We start from the raw sequence: 19,853 nt of genomic DNA, 5'->3' as shown, positions 1-19,853 counted from the left end.
ATTAGACCTTTTTAAAGCAGCAGGTCTGGAAAACTGGCAACCAAGAGTTTTAAAAGAGCTGGCTGAGGAGCTGGGTGGACCAATCATGTTGATTTTTTGTAAGTCTTTGAACATCAGGGAAGTTATACAAGACTGGCAGAACGCTAATGTTGTACCAATATTTTAAAAGGGTGAATGGGATGACTTAGGTAATTATAGGCCTGTCAGCCTGACATCAATTCCAGGTAAGATAATGGAGCATCTGAAACAAGACTCAATTAATAAAGAACTAAAGGAGGGTAATATGATTAATGCTGATCAACATAAGTTTATGGAAATAGATCCTGTCAAATTAACTTGATCTCTTTTTTTAAAAAAGATTACAAATTTGGTTTATAAAGGTAATAGTGTTGATGTAATATATTTAGACTTCTATAAGATGTTTGACTTGGTATTGCATAATGCTTTGATTAAAAAACGAACATGGCACACGTTCAATGGATTAAAAGCTGGCTAACTGATAGTTCTCAAAATGTAATTGTAAATGGGGAATCATCGCTGAGTGGGGGTTTTACTAGTGGAATCCCGCAAGGATCTGTTTTTGGCCCTATGCTGTTTAAACATTTTTATCAGTGACCTGGAACAAAACAGAATCATCACTGATAAAGTCTGCAGATGACGCAAAAAATGGGAGAGTGGGAAATAATTATGAAGACAGGTCACCAATACGGAGCGATCTGGATCCCTTGGTAAGCTGGATGCAAGCAAACAACATGTATTTGAACAGGATTAAATGTGAATGTATAGCTCTATGAACACAGACTGCAGACCATACGGCAGGGTGGGGGACTCTGAAAAGTATTTGAGGGTCATGATGGATAATCAGCTGAACACAAGCTTCCAGTGTCACTCTGTGGCCAAAAAGGCTAATGCGATTCTGGGATGCATAAACAGGGGAATCTCGAGTAGGAGCAGAGAGGTTATTTTACCCTTTATTTGGCATTGGCATGACCGCTGCAGGAATCCTATGTCCAGTTCTGATGCCCACAATTCAAGGAGGATGTTGATACATTGGAGAAGATTCAAAGAGCCACAAGAATGATTGGAGGATTAGAAAACCTGCCTGACAGTGATAGACTCCAAGAGCTCACTCTCTTTAGCTTAACAAAGAGAACGTTAAGGGGTGACTTGATAACAGTCTATAAGTAATTACATGGGGAATAAATATTTAATAATGGGCTCTTCAGTCTATCCGAGAAAGGTCTAACACGATCCAATGGCTCGAAGTTAACTCTAGACAAAATTAGAATGGAAAAAAGGTGTAAATTTTTAATAGTGAGAGTAATTAAGCATTGGAACAGCTTACCAAAGGTCGCAGTGTATCCTCCATCCCTGATAACTTTTAAACGAAGATTGTTTTTTTTTCCCTAAAAGATCTGCTCTAGGAATGACCTTGGGGGAAATTCTCTGGTTTGTGTTACACAAGAGATCAGACTAGATGAGCACAATGGTCCTTTCTAGCCTGGGAATCTATGTATCTATGAATCCATGGCATTCACATGCAGAGAGACAGGCCCCATCTACACTAAGAAAAAGACGGGTTTAAAACACGACAGCTTACATGCTTTAAAATCCTTGTGAAGTCAAGGCACACTGTAGCTTTGACATGTGAGCTATACTGACTGAAACGCACACCTTTATCCTAATGCAGACATGCCTCCAGGACAACACAAACACCCCTGAGGTACAGTCACAGCGCTCGTCCCAGACACGCACAGAGCATGGCAAATCTCCCACTGACTGCAGTGGGGCCAGGACTCCAGCCCGACGTTTCTAACACATTCACCCCTGTAGTGCCGAGGTCCCTCTTGTCCCACAGACAGATACTCCCTCACCGACCTTCTGGCCCTTCCCACTTGCATGGGAAGCTTCCTCTGCTGCTATAGCCAGCCTGATTCGTGTTCTGTTCCCTGTGTGCTGTGGAAAGGGGGTGGGCAGTCCGAGGCAGATGGGCTGGTACTTACGCGTGCAGGCAGCAGACGGGGGATCTTGTGCTGCCCGGTAGTAGCTGCTGTCACAGCGGCACACCTGTGCAGCCCGGCTCTCTGAGTAGCTGTGCAGGGGGCACTTTGCACACAGCTGGTCACCAGGGGCTGACTTGTAAAATCCCAACTCGCAGGCTAGAGGAGAGGGGGAAAGGAAGCAGTCAGAAGGCAGCACCCAGCGCAGACTCAGCCACTGGCTTGGTAAATCCCATATCTAGACACTGAGCTCAATGTCCCTACGGGAAAGAGACTTGCTCTGTGAGAAAGCTCCACTCCTGCCCCTCCAAAGGGACCTCCCAGCTCGCTAGCTCTTCCCTGTCCCTTCTAGAAGCCCTGGAGAGCCCAGAGGCGGGGGCTTCTGAGTCCCCACGTGCCTCTGCATGAAACTGACCCAGGCTCCGGACTGGCTCTGCCCTGCCGCTGGCTACAGTGGCCTCCTAGCGCCGTCCACCAGCTGCTGCTTCCCAGCACGAGGCAGGGGAGTGGGCCGAGCAGCAGCACAAAGTAGGCGAGACACCCAGGCAAGTTGAGGGCAGGGAATGAATTCCCTGCTAGAGGAGGAGGCATGGCCTGTCCAGGACTCCACTACTCCTCACCATAGCACCCCCACAGGTCTCCCCATATGGTTCATGTACCACACGCTGGGTAATAATATGAGAGGCCTCCATGCTCGTAAAACAAAATTAAACTCCGAAGAGAACTATTTCCAGCAGTGCAACCAGTGCAGCTGACATTCCAGCCATGTGCACACAGACTGCCTTCCTGGGGCCTCCTCCAAACTCTGCCCTCCTGCTGCAACCTGGGCTCCTCCCTCCAAGTGCCAGGCAGGCTGCTACACCTGGCAATGGAGATTGGCCAATCCTTGTTGATTAAATGCAGAACAATATTTTCAGCGGGATGCAGCTGAGTTGTATGCCCTGGGCTGTGTTGGCACTGCAAGGCAAGGCCGAGGGACAGCTGGGAGCTTTGGCTTCTCCTCCTCACCAAGGGCAGACAAGCCTGTGTGGGAAGGAGCAGAATTGCCCAGGAGAAGCTGACAGTAGTTTTGGGGTAACAGGTGAGGCGGGGAGAGGGAAGGAGGGAGCAGAAGAGCACAGTAGCTATGGGCCAGTTCTAGTCCCTTCCCTCCTTCTGCAAAGCGTGTCCTTCCAGCAGCTCTCCCTCTTCCCAAAGCTACGGTCAGCGTCTCCTGAGCAACTCCTTAGAAACATGAAGATGGCAGCAGGGGCCCAAAGCTGCCGGAGAAGGGTCTTCTCCCTCCCCCGCCACCATACCCCGCCCTGCCTCAGCTGCTGCTCCCCACCCTGACGAGTATGGGACAGCGAGCCTGACTGAGCTTCAATGTGCTATGAAGCCTGCCAGGTAACACGCTGAGAGCTCTGGCTGGGAGAATTAGGGTCTTATCCCAGCTCCGCCAGATACCCCGTGTGACCCGAAGCAAGTTACTCAGACCCTAATTTGAATGCCTTCATTTTTGGGTGCCCGGCTTAGAATCAATCATAGAAGATTAGGGTTGGAAGAGACCTCAAGAGGTCATCTAGTCCAACTCCCTGCTCAAAGCAGGACCAATTCCCAACTTAAATCATCCCAGGCAAGGCTTTGTCAAGCCTGACCTTAAAAACCTCCAAGGAAGGAGATTCCACCACCTCCCTAGGTAACCCATTCCAGTGTTTCACCACCTTCCTAGTGAAATAGTTTTTCCTAATATCCAACCTAGACCTCCCCCACTGCAACTTGAGACCGTTGCTCCTTGTTCTGTCATCTGCCACCACTGAGAACAGCCAAGCTCCATCCTCTTTGGAACCCCCTTCAGGTAGTTGAAAGAAGCTATCAAATCCCCCCCCCCCCATTCTTCTCTTCTGCAAACTAAATAAGCCCAGTTCCCTCAGCCTCTCATCGTAAGTCATGTGCCCCAGCCCCTGAATCATTTTCGTTGCCCTCCGCTGGACTCTCTCCAATTTGTCCACATCCTTTCTGTAGTGTGGGGAACAAAACTGGACACAGTACTCCAGGAATGGCTTCACCAGTGCCAACTAGAGGGGAATAATCACTTCCCTCGGTCTGCTGGCAATGCCCCTACTAATGCAGCCCAATATGTCTGTCACGGAGTGTGGGGGAGACAAGGCCCTGCACCCGTAGCTTCCTGCAATTCACCGTGACTCTCAGCCAGGCAGTAAAACAGAAGGTTTATTTAGACGACAGGAACACAGTCCAAGACAGCTCTTGCCGGTACAGACAACAGGATCCCCCCAGTCAGGTCCATCTTGGGGGGCCCCAGGGAGGCCAGAGCCCTGTCTGGGCTCCCCTCCATTTCCCAGCCAGCTCCAAACTGAAAATCCACTCCAGCCCCTCCTCCTCTGCTTTGTTCCTTTCCCGGGCCAGGAGGTCACCTGATCTCGTTGTTCTCCAACACCTTTAGCTATCATCTTGCACGGGGGACGGGCCCCAGCCATTAGCTGCCAGGAGACAGAGTGCCAGCCATTTATGCACACTGGCCCTTTGCTCTGCAACAATCTCACCCCCTAGAAACTTAAGAAATGCATAGGGGAAACTGAGGCACCCACACAATATTCAGAGGAAACAATAAGAACAGTCCCACTTCATCACAATGTCCCATTAGCCTTCTTGGCAACAAGGGCACACTGTTGACTCATATCCAGCTTCTCATCCACTGTAATCCCCAGGTCCTTTTCTGCAGAACTGCTGCTTAGCCAGTCGGTCTCCAGCCTGTAGCAGTGCATGGGATTCTTCCTTCCTGAGTGCAGGACTCTGCACTTGTCCTTGTTGAACCTCATCAGATTTCTTTTACCCCATCCTCCAATTTGTCTAGGTCACTGTGGACCCTACCTCTACCCTCCAGTGTAGCTACCTCTCCCCCCAGTTTAGAGTCATCTGCGAACTTGCTGAGGGTGCAATTAATCCCATCATCCAGATCATTGATAAAGATGTTGAACAAAACCAGTCCCAGGACCAACCCCTGGGACACGCCGCATGATACCGGCTGCCAACTAGACATCGAGCCGTTGATCACTACCCGTTGAGCCCGACGATCTAGCCAGCTTTCTATCCACCTTACAGTCCATTCATCCAGCCCATACTTCTTTAACTTGCTGGCAAGAATACTGTGGGAGACCGTATCAAAAGCTTTGCTAAAGTCAAGATATATGACATCCACCGCTTTCCCCTCATCCACAGAGCCAGGCTAGAGGCACATCAGTTACATGCTTGCGGGGCTTGGCTTGGGCAACGTTGCCAACTCTGGCAATCTCATCGTGAGTCTGGTGACATCTGTTGTTTTCCTTAAAACATGGCAGTGCATGAGAAACTGAGCTTTCATGTCACAAAAGAACGTTTCCAGCCCTCCTGGTGGTAGGGAGAAGCCGGAAAGCATGACCTGTGCACGCCCTCCCTCCCTCCCCAGAAGGCAAAGCACCAACAATTCTTCTCTTTGGAAATCTTGTGAGTCTTGAGCCAATCCTGTGGATTTTGACTCATGATTTCTGAACATTGGGGCCTGGCCATGCTGCTCCAGGCACCTATGTCTGGCCTTTGGCCTTCACCTCTCTGTGCCTGTTTGCACAGTGCAGAGGGCCAGTATGCACCTTCCTCCCAGCTCCACTCCCCAGCTATGGGAGATGCACTCACTCATGTCCTGAGCTGGCAGGGCTCGTGCGGGCAGCGTTAGTGACGTTGCTCATCTTCTGGATTTGTGCTTTCTGACCAAGGAGCCGGAGCTGATCCCCCAAATTAGGGGCGGTGAAGTCAGAGCCAATTTGTCACTGCATGCTGCTCCCATTTATCAGCTCTGGAGAGACAGCTGGCCACGAAAAATGGGAACACAAAGCATGACAAATTTTCATTGAGCAGGAGTTGTAATCATTTAGAATTTAATGTTGTAAAGAAATGTTAATTACCTGTGGCGATGAGTCACATTTATTTTAGATGTAGTCAAGGGGAAAATTATGCTAAATTACCCCTGTTTATACATGCTCCATACGAAACACAGCACTGGGCCAGAGCTGGTGTGAATGTGCGATGGTGTCTTGGCTGTGACACAGGTCAGACATTCGGCCAGATCCATGCGGCTGCTTGTCATCACTAGGATGCATGAAGTCCCCAGAGCAGACCAGGGGATCTTGGTCAATGTCTCTGATGGAGCCAGGACATGTGTATTGGACGGTTCCTGTTTCAGGGCCATGGGGTGTGTGTGTGTGTGTGTGTGTGTGTGTGTGTGTGTGTGTGTGTCTACACTCAAGATGGCTTCTGTGGCAGGCATGTGAGACAGTGCCTGTGACAGGCAGAAGTCCATGTAGTAGAACATATGGATTGTTCGGTGGGCTACACAGTCCTCCCATATGTGCATTGTGGGAGACTGTGTAGATAATGACTGTGTCCTTGAATTGGCACCTGTTCGATCCAAAGCATGTTACCGTACCTATTGGGATGTCCCACTCCCACAGCTCTGGTCCTGCTAGGAAACGCAGGCCAATAGAGTGTGGGGGAACAGACTCTCACTCAATGATTAGTGGTGAGAAGAACAAACCTGCAGGGAATTGCCGTTGGGTAAAAGAATTTAACAGGCTCCACAGACATTGCTCGAACACCTACAGAATGCAATAAAGAACGAGATCTCGTCTCTAGGTTATTTAACCCACCCTGTAGCAGGAGAAGAATTCCACAGAACGGTCCAAAACAACCTATAGCAAAGTTCTCCCGCTCTATACAGGGCTCCTGGACATGTCCATCTCGGGAGAGCCCTCTGGGGCGTAGCCCAGGAGACCACAGGGATGTATTTTGATGTATATCAATGCTGCACAAGGTGTGCCGACAGACAGCTGTACGCAAAGAACATAGTTCAGTGGTTTGAGCATTGGCTTGCTTTGCTAAACCCAGGGTTGTGAGTTCAATCCTTGAGGGGGCCACTTAGGGATCTGGGGCAAAATCAGTACTTGGTCCTGCTAGTGAAGGCAGGGGGCTGGACTCAATGACCTTTCAAGGTCCCTTCCAGTTCTAGGAGATGGGATATCTCCATTAATTAATTTATTTTATTTAGTAGTCACAAAACACTCCTGTCTGCTCCATCACCCCTCCCACATAAACCGTGTCAGCTCACCCCTTCCTGGGCTCACAGGCAGGCCCGGCAGTGTATCCTAGTCTGGAGACCAGTAAGCTTGGCTCTAAACTGTTTCCACTGATCTGAACTGCCACAGGAGGAGAAAGTGAGTTCCTTGGGTCACTGGGACAGGGACTGGGTTGAATTCCCTGAGTTTCCATATATCCCTAGAGTCTGATGACCTGTGGCTGCCATGACCAGAGCTCGGGGGACACGGCCAAATATAGTCATTAGAATCCTTAAACGATCACATTCTGCTCCCTTCCTAGGGCGGGAATTGGCAGGTCTCCAGTAACTATGACTGAATATTCATGGAAAGCCAATGTCAAGTTCTATTGGGCGCCCTCATGCTGAGAGGTTTGTTCATCGAATGTGGAGTAGGGACATCATGTGACTGATCTGTCCAATCTGGTCAAAAGAGCTTGAATTCTATCTTTCTGCCACTCACAGAACAGGATCGTGAAGGAGCTGCTATTCGAACCCAATGTACCCATCCCTCCCCACGGACGGACCTCCACCTCTGGGGAAATCACAGTCTGCTCCCAAAGCAGAAATATTCATCCAATAAGGCGTTGTGAATTACTAGCCCAGCTCTAGCTAAGATGCAGTGCCACAAAGTCAGTGCAGGACCTGGGACGATCACGGCAACCAGGGTAATTAGAGCACTGGGGACTAGAGTGAGGAATGTTTATGTGGGTCCACTTCCTCCTCTACACACATGCATACACACGCATGGAGCACATATGCATGACAACCATCGGGGTGTGTGTAGGAAATCTCTAACACGAAGCACTTCTGTCTCCGGCTCTCAAAGCACATACACTTGCATGAAATATACACTTGCTTCTAAACCCATAACCAGCCATTTTAATGCCACCTGTAAAGGGAAATCACGTCTTACTAATCTATTAGAGTTCTTTAAAGGGATCAACAAACATGTGGAAAAGGGGGATCCAGTGGACATAGTGTACTTAGATTTCTAGAAAGCCTTTGACAAGGTCCCGCACCAAAGGCTCTTACATACATTAAGTTGTCATGGGATAAGGGGGAAGATCCTTTCATGGATTGAGAACTGGTTAAAAGACAAGGAACAAAGGGTAGGAATAAACAGTAAATTTTCAGAATGGAGAGGGGTAACTAGTGGTGTTCCCCAAGGGTCAGTCCTAGGACCAATTCTATTCAACTTATTTATAAATGATCTGGAGAGAGGGGTAAACAGTGAGATGGCAAAGTTTGCAGATGATACTAAACTGCTCAAGATAGTTAAGGCCAAAGCAGACTGTGAGGAACTTCAAAAAGATCAAAACAAAGTGATTGGGCAACAAAATGGCAAATGAAATTTAATGCGGTGTGACAAAGTTCCTCCTCTATCTTGGTGGGTCCTGCGCTTATTGGCGGATTTTCTTGCCTCAGAGATTTACCATGTGGGTTGGGGAACAGCCCAGAGACCTTCCCCTCTGGAAGAACCCACAGTCCAGGTCAATTGGGAGGTTTGGGGGGAACCCGGGCCCACCCTCTACTCCGGGTTCCAGCCCAGGGCCCTGTGCACTGCAGCTGTCTATAGTGCCTCCTGTAACAGCTGCATGACAGCTACAACTCCCTGGGCTACTTCCCCATGGCCTCCTCCAGACACCTTCCTTATTCTCACCACAGGACCTTCCTCCTGGTGTCTGATAACGTTTGTGCTCCTCAGTCCTCCAGCAGCACACCCTCTCCCTCTCCCTCTCAGCTCCTTGTGCCTCTTGCTCCCAGCTCCTCACACTCACACCACAAACTGAAGTGAGCTCCTTTTAAAACCCAGATGCCCTGATTAGCCTACCTTAATTGATTCTAGCAGCTTCTTCTTAATTGGCTCCAGGTGTCCTAATTAGCCTGCCTGCCTTAACTGGTTCTAGCAGGTTCCTGATTACTCTAGTGCAGCCCCTGTTCTGGTCACTCAGGGAACAGAAAACTACTCATCCAGTGACCAGTATATTTGCCCTCTACCAGACTCCTGTACCCCACTGGTCTGGGTCTGTCACAGTGGATAAATGTAAAGTAATGCACATTGGAAAAAATAACCCCAACTATACATACAATATGATGGAGGCTAATTTAGCTACAACTAATCAGGAAAGAGATCTTGGAGTCATCGTGGATAGTTCTCTGAAGATGTCCACGCACTGTGCAGCGGCAGTCAAAAAAGCAAACAGGATGTTAGGAATCATTAAAAAAGGGATAGAGAATAAGGTGGAGAATATCTTATTGCCCTTATATAAATCCATGGTACGCCCACATCTTGAATACTGCGTACAGATGTGGTCTCCTCATCTCAAAAAAGATATACTGGCATTAGAAAAAGTTCAGAGAAGGGCAACTAACATGATATGGGATTTGGAACGGGTTCCATATGAGGAGATTAAAGAAGCTAGGACTTTTCAGCTTGGAAAAGAGGAGACTAAGGGGGGATATGATAGAGGTATATAAAATCATGAGTGGTGCGGAGAAAGTGAATAAAGAAAAGTTATTTACTTGTTCCCATAATATAAGAACTAGGGGCCACCAAATGAAATTAATGGGCAGCAGGTTTAAAACAAATAAAAGGAAGTAGGTCTTCACACAGCGCACAGTCAACCTGTGGAACTCCTTGCCTGAGGAGGTTGTGAAGACTAGGACTCTAACAGGGTTTAAAAGAGAACTAGATACATTCATGGAGGTTAAGTCCATTAATGGCTATTAGCCAGGATGGGTAAGGAATGGTGTCCCTAGCCTCTGTTTGCCAGAGGGTGGAGATGGATGGCAGGAGAGAGATCACTTGATTGTTACCTGTTAGGTTCACTCCCTCGGGCACCTGGCATTGGCCACTGTCGGTAGACAGGATACTGGGCCGGATGGACCTTTGCTCTGACCCAGTCTGGCCATTCTTATATTCTTATAATGATACCAACATCACGTGGTTTCTGCTCCGTGCGTCCCACCACAGTGATTGGAGTCGGTGGCTTTGCTTCCGGCACAGCCCATCCACACATCCCAGCGTGGTGCTGCAGCTCCCCCTCTCCACATCCCAGCTCCTGACGCCTCCTGGCAGCCGCTGCCTGCACTGGGAGGTCTCTGGAGCTGGCAGTCTTGTATCAATAAGAGAGAGTGTGGGGCAGGCTCTGCCAAGCCATCTGTAGCTTGGGCCATTTGTTTACCTCCCGCTTATCCTCTGGGAACAGAATAACATCTGCTATCTGGCAGGGTAGCAGAAATGATAGATGAGCCTGTCAAGGAAATGATAGGCAAGGATCAGCCACTCTGCGTGTCCAAGTTGGTGTTGATGGGGGCTAGAACTCTGCCTAGGGAAGCGATTTGGAGAAGGAAAGGCAGCTTTGGTAGTGGCAGGGGGTGGAAGTGCAGCCTGCTTGGAGTTCCTGGCTGGGGTCCTTCTCGTTTCTGTTCTCCTCAGGAGCATGAAGGCAGGCTGCAGCCAAGAGATCTGTGTGCGGGAGTGGGGGGTACGGCCAGGAGTAGCAGCGACGCTGAGTAACCCTCTTGTGCTCAGCACCGGGAGCCAGGTCTCGACACTGCCAGCCATCGCCACTTCCATCAACCCAACTGTCATCACTCCTTCAACCCACCACTGCCAGCCACCGCCACTTCCCTCAACCCACCACTGCCAGCCGTCGCCACTTGCCTCAACCCGACACCACCAGCCGTCACCACTTGCCTCAACCCGACACCGCCAGCCGTCGCCACTTCCTTCAACCCGACACCGCCAGCCGTCGCCACTTCCCTCAACCCGACACCGCCAGCCATCGCCACTTCCCTCAACCCACCACTGCCAGCCACCGCCACTTCCCTCAACCCGACACCGCCAGCCATCGCCACTTCCTTCAACCCAACTGTCATCACTCCTTCAACCCACCACCGCCAGCCATCGCCACTTCCCTCAACCCACCACTGCCAGCCATCGCCACTTCCTTCAACCCAACTGTTATCACTCCTTCAACCCACCACTGCCAGCCACCGCCACTTCCCTCAACCCACCACTACCAGTCGTCGCCACTTCCCTCAACCCACCACTGCCAGCCATCGCCACTTCCCTCAACCCACCACTGCCAGCCACTGCCACTTCCCTCAACCCACCACTGCCAGCCATCGCCACTTCCTTCAACCCAACTGTCATCACTCCTTCAACCCACCACCGCCAGCCGTCGCCACTTCCCTCAACCCGACACCGCCAGCCATCGCCACTTCCCTCAACCCACCACTGCCAGCCATCGCCACTTCCTTCAACCCAACTGTCATCACTCCTTCAACCCACCACTGCCAGCCACCGCCACTTCCCTCAACCCACCACTACCAGTCGTCGCCACTTCCCTCAACCCACCACTGCCAGCCATCGCCACTTCCCTCAACCCACCACTGCCAGCCACTGCCACTTCCCTCAACCCACCACTGCCAGCCACCGCCACTTCCCTCAACCCACCACTGCCAGCCATCGCCACTTCCATCAACCCAACTGTCATCACTCTTTCAACCCACCACTGCCAGCCATCGCCACTTCCCTCAACCCACCACTGCCAGCCGTCACCACTTCCCTCAACCCACCACTGCCAGCCACCGCCACTTCCCTCAACCCACCACTGCCAGCCACCGCCACTTCCCTCAACCCGACACCGCCAGCCATCGCCACTTCCCTCAACCCACCACTGCCAGCCATCGCCACTTCCTTCAACCCAACTGTCATCACTCCTTCAACCCACCACTGCCAGCCACCGCCACTTCCCTCAACCCACCACTACCAGTCGTCGCCACTTCCCTCAACCCACCACTGCCAGCCGTCGCCACTTCCCTCAACCCACCACTGCCAGCCGTCGCCACTTCCATCAACCCACCACTGCCAGCCATCGCCACTTCCCTCAACCCAACTGTCATCACTCCTTCAACCCACCACTGACAGCCATCGCCACTTCCCTCAACCCACCACTACCAGTCATCGCCACTTCCCTCAACCCACCACTGCCAGCCACCGCCACTTCCCTCAACCCACCACTGCCAGCCATCGCCACTTCCATCAACCCAACTGTCATCACTCTTTCAACCCACCACTGCCAGCCATCGCCACTTCCCTCAACCCACCACTGCCAGCCGTCACCACTTCCCTCAACCCACCACTGCCAGCCATCGCCACTTCCCTCAACCCACCACTGCCAGCCACCGCCACTTCCCTCAACCCACCACTGCCAGCCACCGCCACTTCCCTCAACCCGACACCGCCAGCCACCGCCACTTCCCTCAACCCGACACCGCCAGCCACCGCCACTTCCCTCAACCCACCACTGCCAGCCATCGCCACTTCCTTCAACCCAACTGTCATCACTCCTTCAACCCACCACTGCCAGCCACCGCCACTTCCCTCAACCCACCACTACCAGCCGTCGCCACTTCCCTCAACCCACCACTGCCAGCCGTCGCCACTTCCATCAACCCACCACTGCCAGCCATCGCCACTTCCCTCAACCCAACTGTCATCACTCCTTCAACCCACCACTGCCAGCCATCGCCACTTCCCTCAACCCACCACTGCCAGCCACCGCCACTTCCCTCAACCCACCACTGCCAGCCACCGCCACTTCCCTCAACCCACCACTGCCAGCCATCGCCACTTCCATCAACCCAACTGTCATCACTCTTTCAACCCACCACTGCCAGCCATCGCCACTTCCCTCAACCCACCACTGCCAGCCGTCACCACTTCCCTCAACCCACCACTGCCAGCCGTCACCACTTCCCTCAACCCACCACTGCCAGCCATCGCCACTTCCCTCAACCCACCACTGCCAGCCACCGCCACTTCCCTCAACCCACCACTGCCAGCCACCGCCACTTCCCTCAACCCACCACTGCCAGCCATCGCCACTTCCTTCAACCAAACTGTCATCACTCCTTCAACCCACCACTGCCAGCCACCGCCACTTCCCTCAACCCACCACTACCAGTCGTCGCCACTTCCATCAACCCACCACTGCCAGCCATCGCCACTTCCCTCAACCCAACTGTCATCACTCCTTCAACCCACCACTGCCAGCCATCGCCACTTCCCTCAACCCACCATTGCCAGCCACCGCCACTTCCCTCAACCCACCACTGCCAGCCACCGCCACTTCCCTCAACCCGACACCGCCAGCCATCGCCACTTCCCTCAACCCGACACCGCCAGCCGTCGCCACTTCCCTCAACCCGACACCGCCAGCCGTCGCCACTTCCCTCAACCCGACACCGCCAGCCGTCGCCACTTCCCCCAACCCACCACTGCCAGCCACCGCCACTTCCCTCAACCCACCACTGCCAGCCATCGCCACTTCCCTCAACCCAACTGTCATCACTCCTTCAACCCACCACTGCCAGCCGTCGCCACTTCCCTCAACCCGACACTGCCAGGCATCGCCACTTGCCTCAACCCACCACTGCCAGCCGTCGCCACTTCCCTCAACCCAACTGTCATCACTCCTTCAACCCGACACCGCCAGCCGTCGCCACTTCCCTCAACCCACCACTGCCAGCCATCGCCACTTCCCTCAACCCGACACCGCCAGCCGTCGCCACTTCCTTCAACCCGACACCGCCAGCCATCGCCACTTCCCTCAACCCACCACTGCCAGCCATCGCCACTTCCCTCAACCTGACACCGCCAGCCGTCGCCACTTCCTTCAACCCGACACCGCCAGCCGTTGCCACTTCCCTCAACCCACCACTGCCAGCCATCGCCACTTCCATCAACCCAACTGTCGTCACTCCTTCAACCCACCACTGCCAGCCACCGCCACTTCCCTCAACCCACCACTGCCAGCCGTCACCACTTCCCTCAACCCGACACCGCCAGCCGTCGCCACTTCCTTCAACCCGACACCGCCAGCCGTCGCCACTTCCTTCAACCCGACACCGCCAGCCGTCGCCACTTCCTTCAACCCGACACCGCCAGCCGTCGCCACTTCCTTCAACCCGACACCGCCAGCCGTCGCCACTTCCTTCAACCCGACACCGCCAGCCGTCGCCACTTCCTTCAACCCGACACCGCCAGCCGTCGCCACTTCCCTCAACCCACCACTGCCAGCCGTCGCCACTTCCCTCAACCCACCACTGCCAGCCACCGCCACTTCCCTCAACCCACCACTGCCAGCCACCGCCACTTCCCTCAACCCACCACTGCCAGCCACCGCCACTTCCCTCAACCCACCACTGCCAACCACCGCCACTTCCCTCAACCCGACACCGCCAGCCATCGCCACTTCCTTCAACCCGACACCGCCAGCCATCGCCACTTCCTTCAACCCAACACCACCAGCCGTCACCACTTCCCTCAACCCGACACCGCCAGCCGTCGCCACTTCCCTCAACCCGACACCGCCAGCCGTCGCCACTTCCCTCAACCCGACACCGCCAGCCGTCGCCACTTCCCTCAACCCGACACCGCCAGCCGTCGCCACTTCCCTCAACCCGACACCGCCAGCCGTCGCCACTTCCCTCAACCCGACACCGCCAGCCACCGCCACTTCCCTCAACCCACCACTGCCAGCCATCGCCACTTCCCTCAACCCAACTGTCATCACTCCTTCAACCCACCACCGCCAGCCGTCGCCACTTCCCTCAACCCGACACCGCCAGCCATCGCCACTTCCCTCAACCCACCACTGCCAGCCATCGCCACTTCCTTCAACCCAACTGTTATCACTCCTTCAACCCACCACTGCCAGCCACCGCCACTTCCCTCAACCCACCACTGCCAGCCATCGCCACTTCCCTCAACCCACCACTGCCAGCCACTGCCACTTCCCTCAACCCACCACTGCCAGCCATCGCCACTTCCTTCAACCCAACTGTCATCACTCCTTCAACCCACCACCGCCAGCCGTCGCCACTTCCCTCAACCCGACACCGCCAGCCATCGCCACTTCCCTCAACCCACCACTGCCAGCCATCGCCACTTCCTTCAACCCAACTGTCATCACTCCTTCAACCCACCACTGCCAGCCACCGCCACTTCCCTCAACCCACCACTACCAGTCGTCGCCACTTCCCTCAACCCACCACTGCCAGCCATCGCCACTTCCCTCAACCCACCACTGCCAGCCACTGCCACTTCCCTCAACCCACCACTGCCAGCCACCGCCACTTCCCTCAACCCACCACTGCCAGCCACCGCCACTTCCCTCAACCCACCACTGCCAGCCATCGCCACTTCCATCAACCCAACTGTCATCACTCTTTCAACCCACCACTGCCAGCCATCGCCACTTCCCTCAACCCACCACTGCCAGCCGTCACCACTTCCCTCAACCCACCACTGCCAGCCACCGCCACTTCCCTCAACCCACCACTGCCAGCCACCGCCACTTCCCTCAACCCGACACCGCCAGCCATCGCCACTTCCCTCAACCCACCACTGCCAGCCATCGCCACTTCCTTCAACCCAACTGTCATCACTCCTTCAACCCACCACTGCCAGCCACCGCCACTTCCCTCAACCCACCACTACCAGTCGTCGCCACTTCCCTCAACCCACCACTGCCAGCCGTCGCCACTTCCCTCAACCCACCACTGCCAGCCGTCGCCACTTCCATCAACCCACCACTGCCAGCCATCGCCACTTCCCTCAACCCAACTGTCATCACTCCTTCAACCCACCACTGCCAGCCATCGCCACTTCCCTCAACCCACCACTACCAGTCATCGCCACTTCCCTCAACCCACCACTGCCAGCCACCGCCACTTCCCTCAACCCACCACTGCCAGCCATCGCCACTTCCATCAACCCAACTGTCATCACTCTTTCAACCCACCACTGCCAGCCATCGCCACTTCCCTCAACCCACCACTGCCAGCCGTCACCACTTCCCTCAACCCACCACTGCCAGCCATCGCCACTTCCCTCAACCCACCACTGCCAGCCACCGCCACTTCCCTCAACCCACCACTGCCAGCCACCGCCACTTCCCTCAACCCGACACCGCCAGCCACCGCCACTTCCCTCAACCCGACACCGCCAGCCACCGCCACTTCCCTCAACCCGACACCGCCAGCCACCGCCACTTCCCTCAACCCACCACTGCCAGCCATCGCCACTTCCTTCAACCCAACTGTCATCACTCCTTCAACCCACCACTGCCAGCCACCGCCACTTCCCTCAACCCACCACTACCAGTCGTCGCCACTTCCCTCAACCCACCACTGCCAGCCGTCGCCACTTCCCTCAACCCACCACTGCCAGCCGTCGCCACTTCCATCAACCCACCACTGCCAGCCATCGCCACTTCCCTCAACCCAACTGTCATCACTCCTTCAACCCACCACTGCCAGCCATCGCCACTTCCCTCAACCCACCACTACCAGTCATCGCCACTTCCCTCAACCCACCACTGCCAGCCACCGCCACTTCCCTCAACCCACCACTGCCAGCCATCGCCACTTCCATCAACCCAACTGTCATCACTCTTTCAACCCACCACTGCCAGCCATCGCCACTTCCCTCAACCCACCACTGCCAGCCGTCACCACTTCCCTCAACCCACCACTGCCAGCCATCGCCACTTCCCTCAACCCACCACTGCCAGCCACCGCCACTTCCCTCAACCCACCACTGCCAGCCACCGCCACTTCCCTCAACCCGACACCGCCAGCCACCGCCACTTCCCTCAACCCGACACCGCCAGCCACCGCCACTTCCCTCAACCCACCACTGCCAGCCACCGCCACTTCCCTCAACCCGACACCGCCAGCCACCGCCACTTCCCTCAACCCGACACCGCCAGCCACCGCCACTTCCCTCAACCCACCACTGCCAGCCACCGCCACTTCCCTCAACCCACCACTGCCAGCCACCGCCACTTCCCTCAACCCGACACCGCCAGCCACCGCCACTTCCCTCAACCCGACACCGCCAGCCACCGCCACTTCCCTCAACCCACCACTACCAGTCGTCGCCACTTCCATCAACCCACCACTGCCAGCCATCGCCACTTCCCTCAACCCAACTGTCATCACTCCTTCAACCCACCACTGCCAGCCATCGCCACTTCCCTCAACCCACCATTGCCAGCCACCGCCACTTCCCTCAATCCACCACTGCCAGCCACCGCCACTTCCCTCAACCCGACACCGCCAGCCATCGCCACTTCCCTCAACCCGACACCGCCAGCCGTCGCCACTTCCCTCAACCCGACACCGCCAGCCGTCGCCACTTCCCTCAACCCACCACTGCCAGCCACCGCCACTTCCCTCAACCCACCACTGCCAGCCGTCGCCACTTCCCTCAACCCGACACTGCCAGGCATCGCCACTTGCCTCAACCCACCACTGCCAGCCGTCGCCACTTCCCTCAACCCAACTGTCATCACTCCTTCAACCCGACACCGCCAGCCGTCGCCACTTCCCTCAACCCACCACTGCCAGCCATCGCCACTTCCCTCAACCCGACACCGCCAGCCGTCGCCACTTCCTTCAACCCGACACCGCCAGCCATCGCCACTTCCCTCAACCCACCACTGCCAGCCATCGCCACTTCCCTCAACCTGACACCGCCAGCCGTCGCCACTTCCTTCAACCCGACACCGCCAGCCGTTGCCACTTCCCTCAACCCACCACTGCCAGCCATCGCCACTTCCATCAACCCAACTGTCGTCACTCCTTCAACCCACCACTGCCAGCCACCGCCACTTCCCTCAACCCACCACTGCCAGCCGTCACCACTTCCCTCAACCCGACACCGCCAGCCGTCGCCACTTCCTTCAACCCGACACCGCCAGCCGTCGCCACTTCCTTCAACCCGACACCGCCAGCCGTCGCCACTTCCCTCAACCCACCACTGCCAGCCGTCGCCACTTCCCTCAACCCACCACTGCCAGCCGTCGCCACTTCCCTCAACCCACCACTGCCAGCCACCGCCACTTCCCTCAACCCACCACTGCCAGCCACCGCCACTTCCCTCAACCCGACACCGCCAGCCATCGCCACTTCCTTCAACCCGACACCGCCAGCCATCGCCACTTCCTTCAACCCGACACCGCCAGCCGTCGCCACTTCCTTCAACCCGACACCTCCAGCCGTCGCCACTTCCCTCAACCCGACACCGCCAGCCGTCGCCACTTCCCTCAACCCGACACCGCCAGCCGTCGCCACTTCCCTCAACCCGACACCGCCAGCCGTCGCCACTTCCCTCAACCCGACACCGCCAGCCGTCGCCACTTCCCTCAACCCGACACCGCCAGCCGTCGCCACTTCCCTCAACCCGACACCGCCAGCCACCGCCACTTCCCTCAACCCACCACTGCCAGCCATCGCCACTTCCCTCAACCCAACTGTCATCACTCCTTCAACCCACCACTGCCAGCCGTCGCCACTTCCCTCAACCCGACACTGCCAGGCATCGCCACTTGCCTCAACCCACCACTGCCAGCCATCGCCACTTCCCTCAACCCAACTGTCATCACTCCTTCAACCCACCACTGCCAGCCGTCGCCACTTCCCTCAACCCAACTGTCATCACTCCTTCAACCCGACACCGCCAGCCATCGCCACTTCCCTCAACCCACCACTGCCAGCCATCGCCACTTCCCTCAACCTGACACCGCCAGCCGTCGCCACTTCCTTCAACCCGACACCGCCAGCCGTCGCCACTTCCCTCAACCCACCACTGCCAGCCGTCGCCACTTCCCTCAACCCACCACTGCCAGCCGTCGCCACTTCCCTCAACCCACCACTGCCAGCCGTCGCCACTTCCTGCAACCCACCACTGCCAGCCACCGCCACTTCCCTCAACCCGACACTGCCAGCCGTCACCACTTCCCTCAACCCGACACTGCCAGCCATCGCCACTTCCATCAACCCAACTGTCATCACTCCTTCAACCCACCACTGCCAGCCACCGCCACTTCCCTCAACCCACCACTGCCAGCCGTCGCCACTTGCCTCAACCCGACACCGCCAGCCGTCACCACTTGCCTCAAACCGACACCGCCAGCCGTCGCCACTTCCTTCAACCCACCACCGCCAGCCGTCGCCACTTCCTTCAACCCACCACCGCCAGCCGTCGCCACTTCCTTCAACCCACCACCGCCAGCCATCGCCACTTGCCTCAACCCACCACTGCCAGCCATCGCCACTTCCTTCAACCCACCACCGCCAGCCATCGCCACTTGCCTCAACCCACCACCGCCAGCCATGGCCTCATCCCTCACCCACCACCGCCAGCCATCGCCACTTCCTTCATCCTCTTTATAACAGCCCTTAACATAGCTGAAGATGGTTACTAGGTCCCCACTCAGTCTTCTTTTCTCAAGACTAAACATGCCTAGTTTTTTAACCTTCCTCATAGATCAGGTTTTCTAAACCTTTGATCATTCTTGTTGCTCAATACTGGACTCTCTCCAATTTGACCACATCTTTCCTAAAGTGAGGCCCCCAGAAGTGGGCACAATACTTCAGCTGAAACCACGTCAGAGTTGAGTAGAGCAGGACAGTGACCTCCTGTGTCTTATGTAGGACACTCTTGTTAATACACCCCAGCTTCGCCTTTTTCACACCTGAATCACATTGTTCATTCACATTCAGTTTACGATCCACTATAACCCCTCTAGCCTTTTCTGCAGCAGTCTGCCTTGCCAGTTATTCCCCATTTTGTAGCTGTGCATTTGATTTTTCCTTCCTAGGTGAAGTACACTGCACTTGTCTTTACTGAATTTCATCTTGTTGAATTC

The 19,853-nt window shown here is 55.3% G+C and overlaps 1 protein-coding gene across 2 annotated transcripts in view; it reads right to left on the bottom strand.

Annotated features, from left to right (window-relative positions):
* EPHA8 (EPH receptor A8) overlaps positions 1-19,853 on the bottom strand; it is a 103,337-nt gene that overhangs the window by 33,062 nt on the left and 50,422 nt on the right. For both annotated transcript variants that reach the window (XM_054008824.1, XM_054008825.1), the window contains one exon: positions 2,004-2,159. In XM_054008824.1, coding sequence (XP_053864799.1) covers positions 2,004-2,159 — 156 coding nt within the window. The remainder of the gene's footprint in view (positions 1-2,003; positions 2,160-19,853) is intronic.

The sequence above is a fragment of the Malaclemys terrapin genome, chromosome 19, assembly GCF_027887155.1.
Source record: "Malaclemys terrapin pileata isolate rMalTer1 chromosome 19, rMalTer1.hap1, whole genome shotgun sequence".
NCBI classification, from domain to species: domain Eukaryota; kingdom Metazoa; phylum Chordata; order Testudines; family Emydidae; genus Malaclemys; species Malaclemys terrapin.
This window is presented reverse-complemented; position numbering and strand designations above follow the sequence as displayed.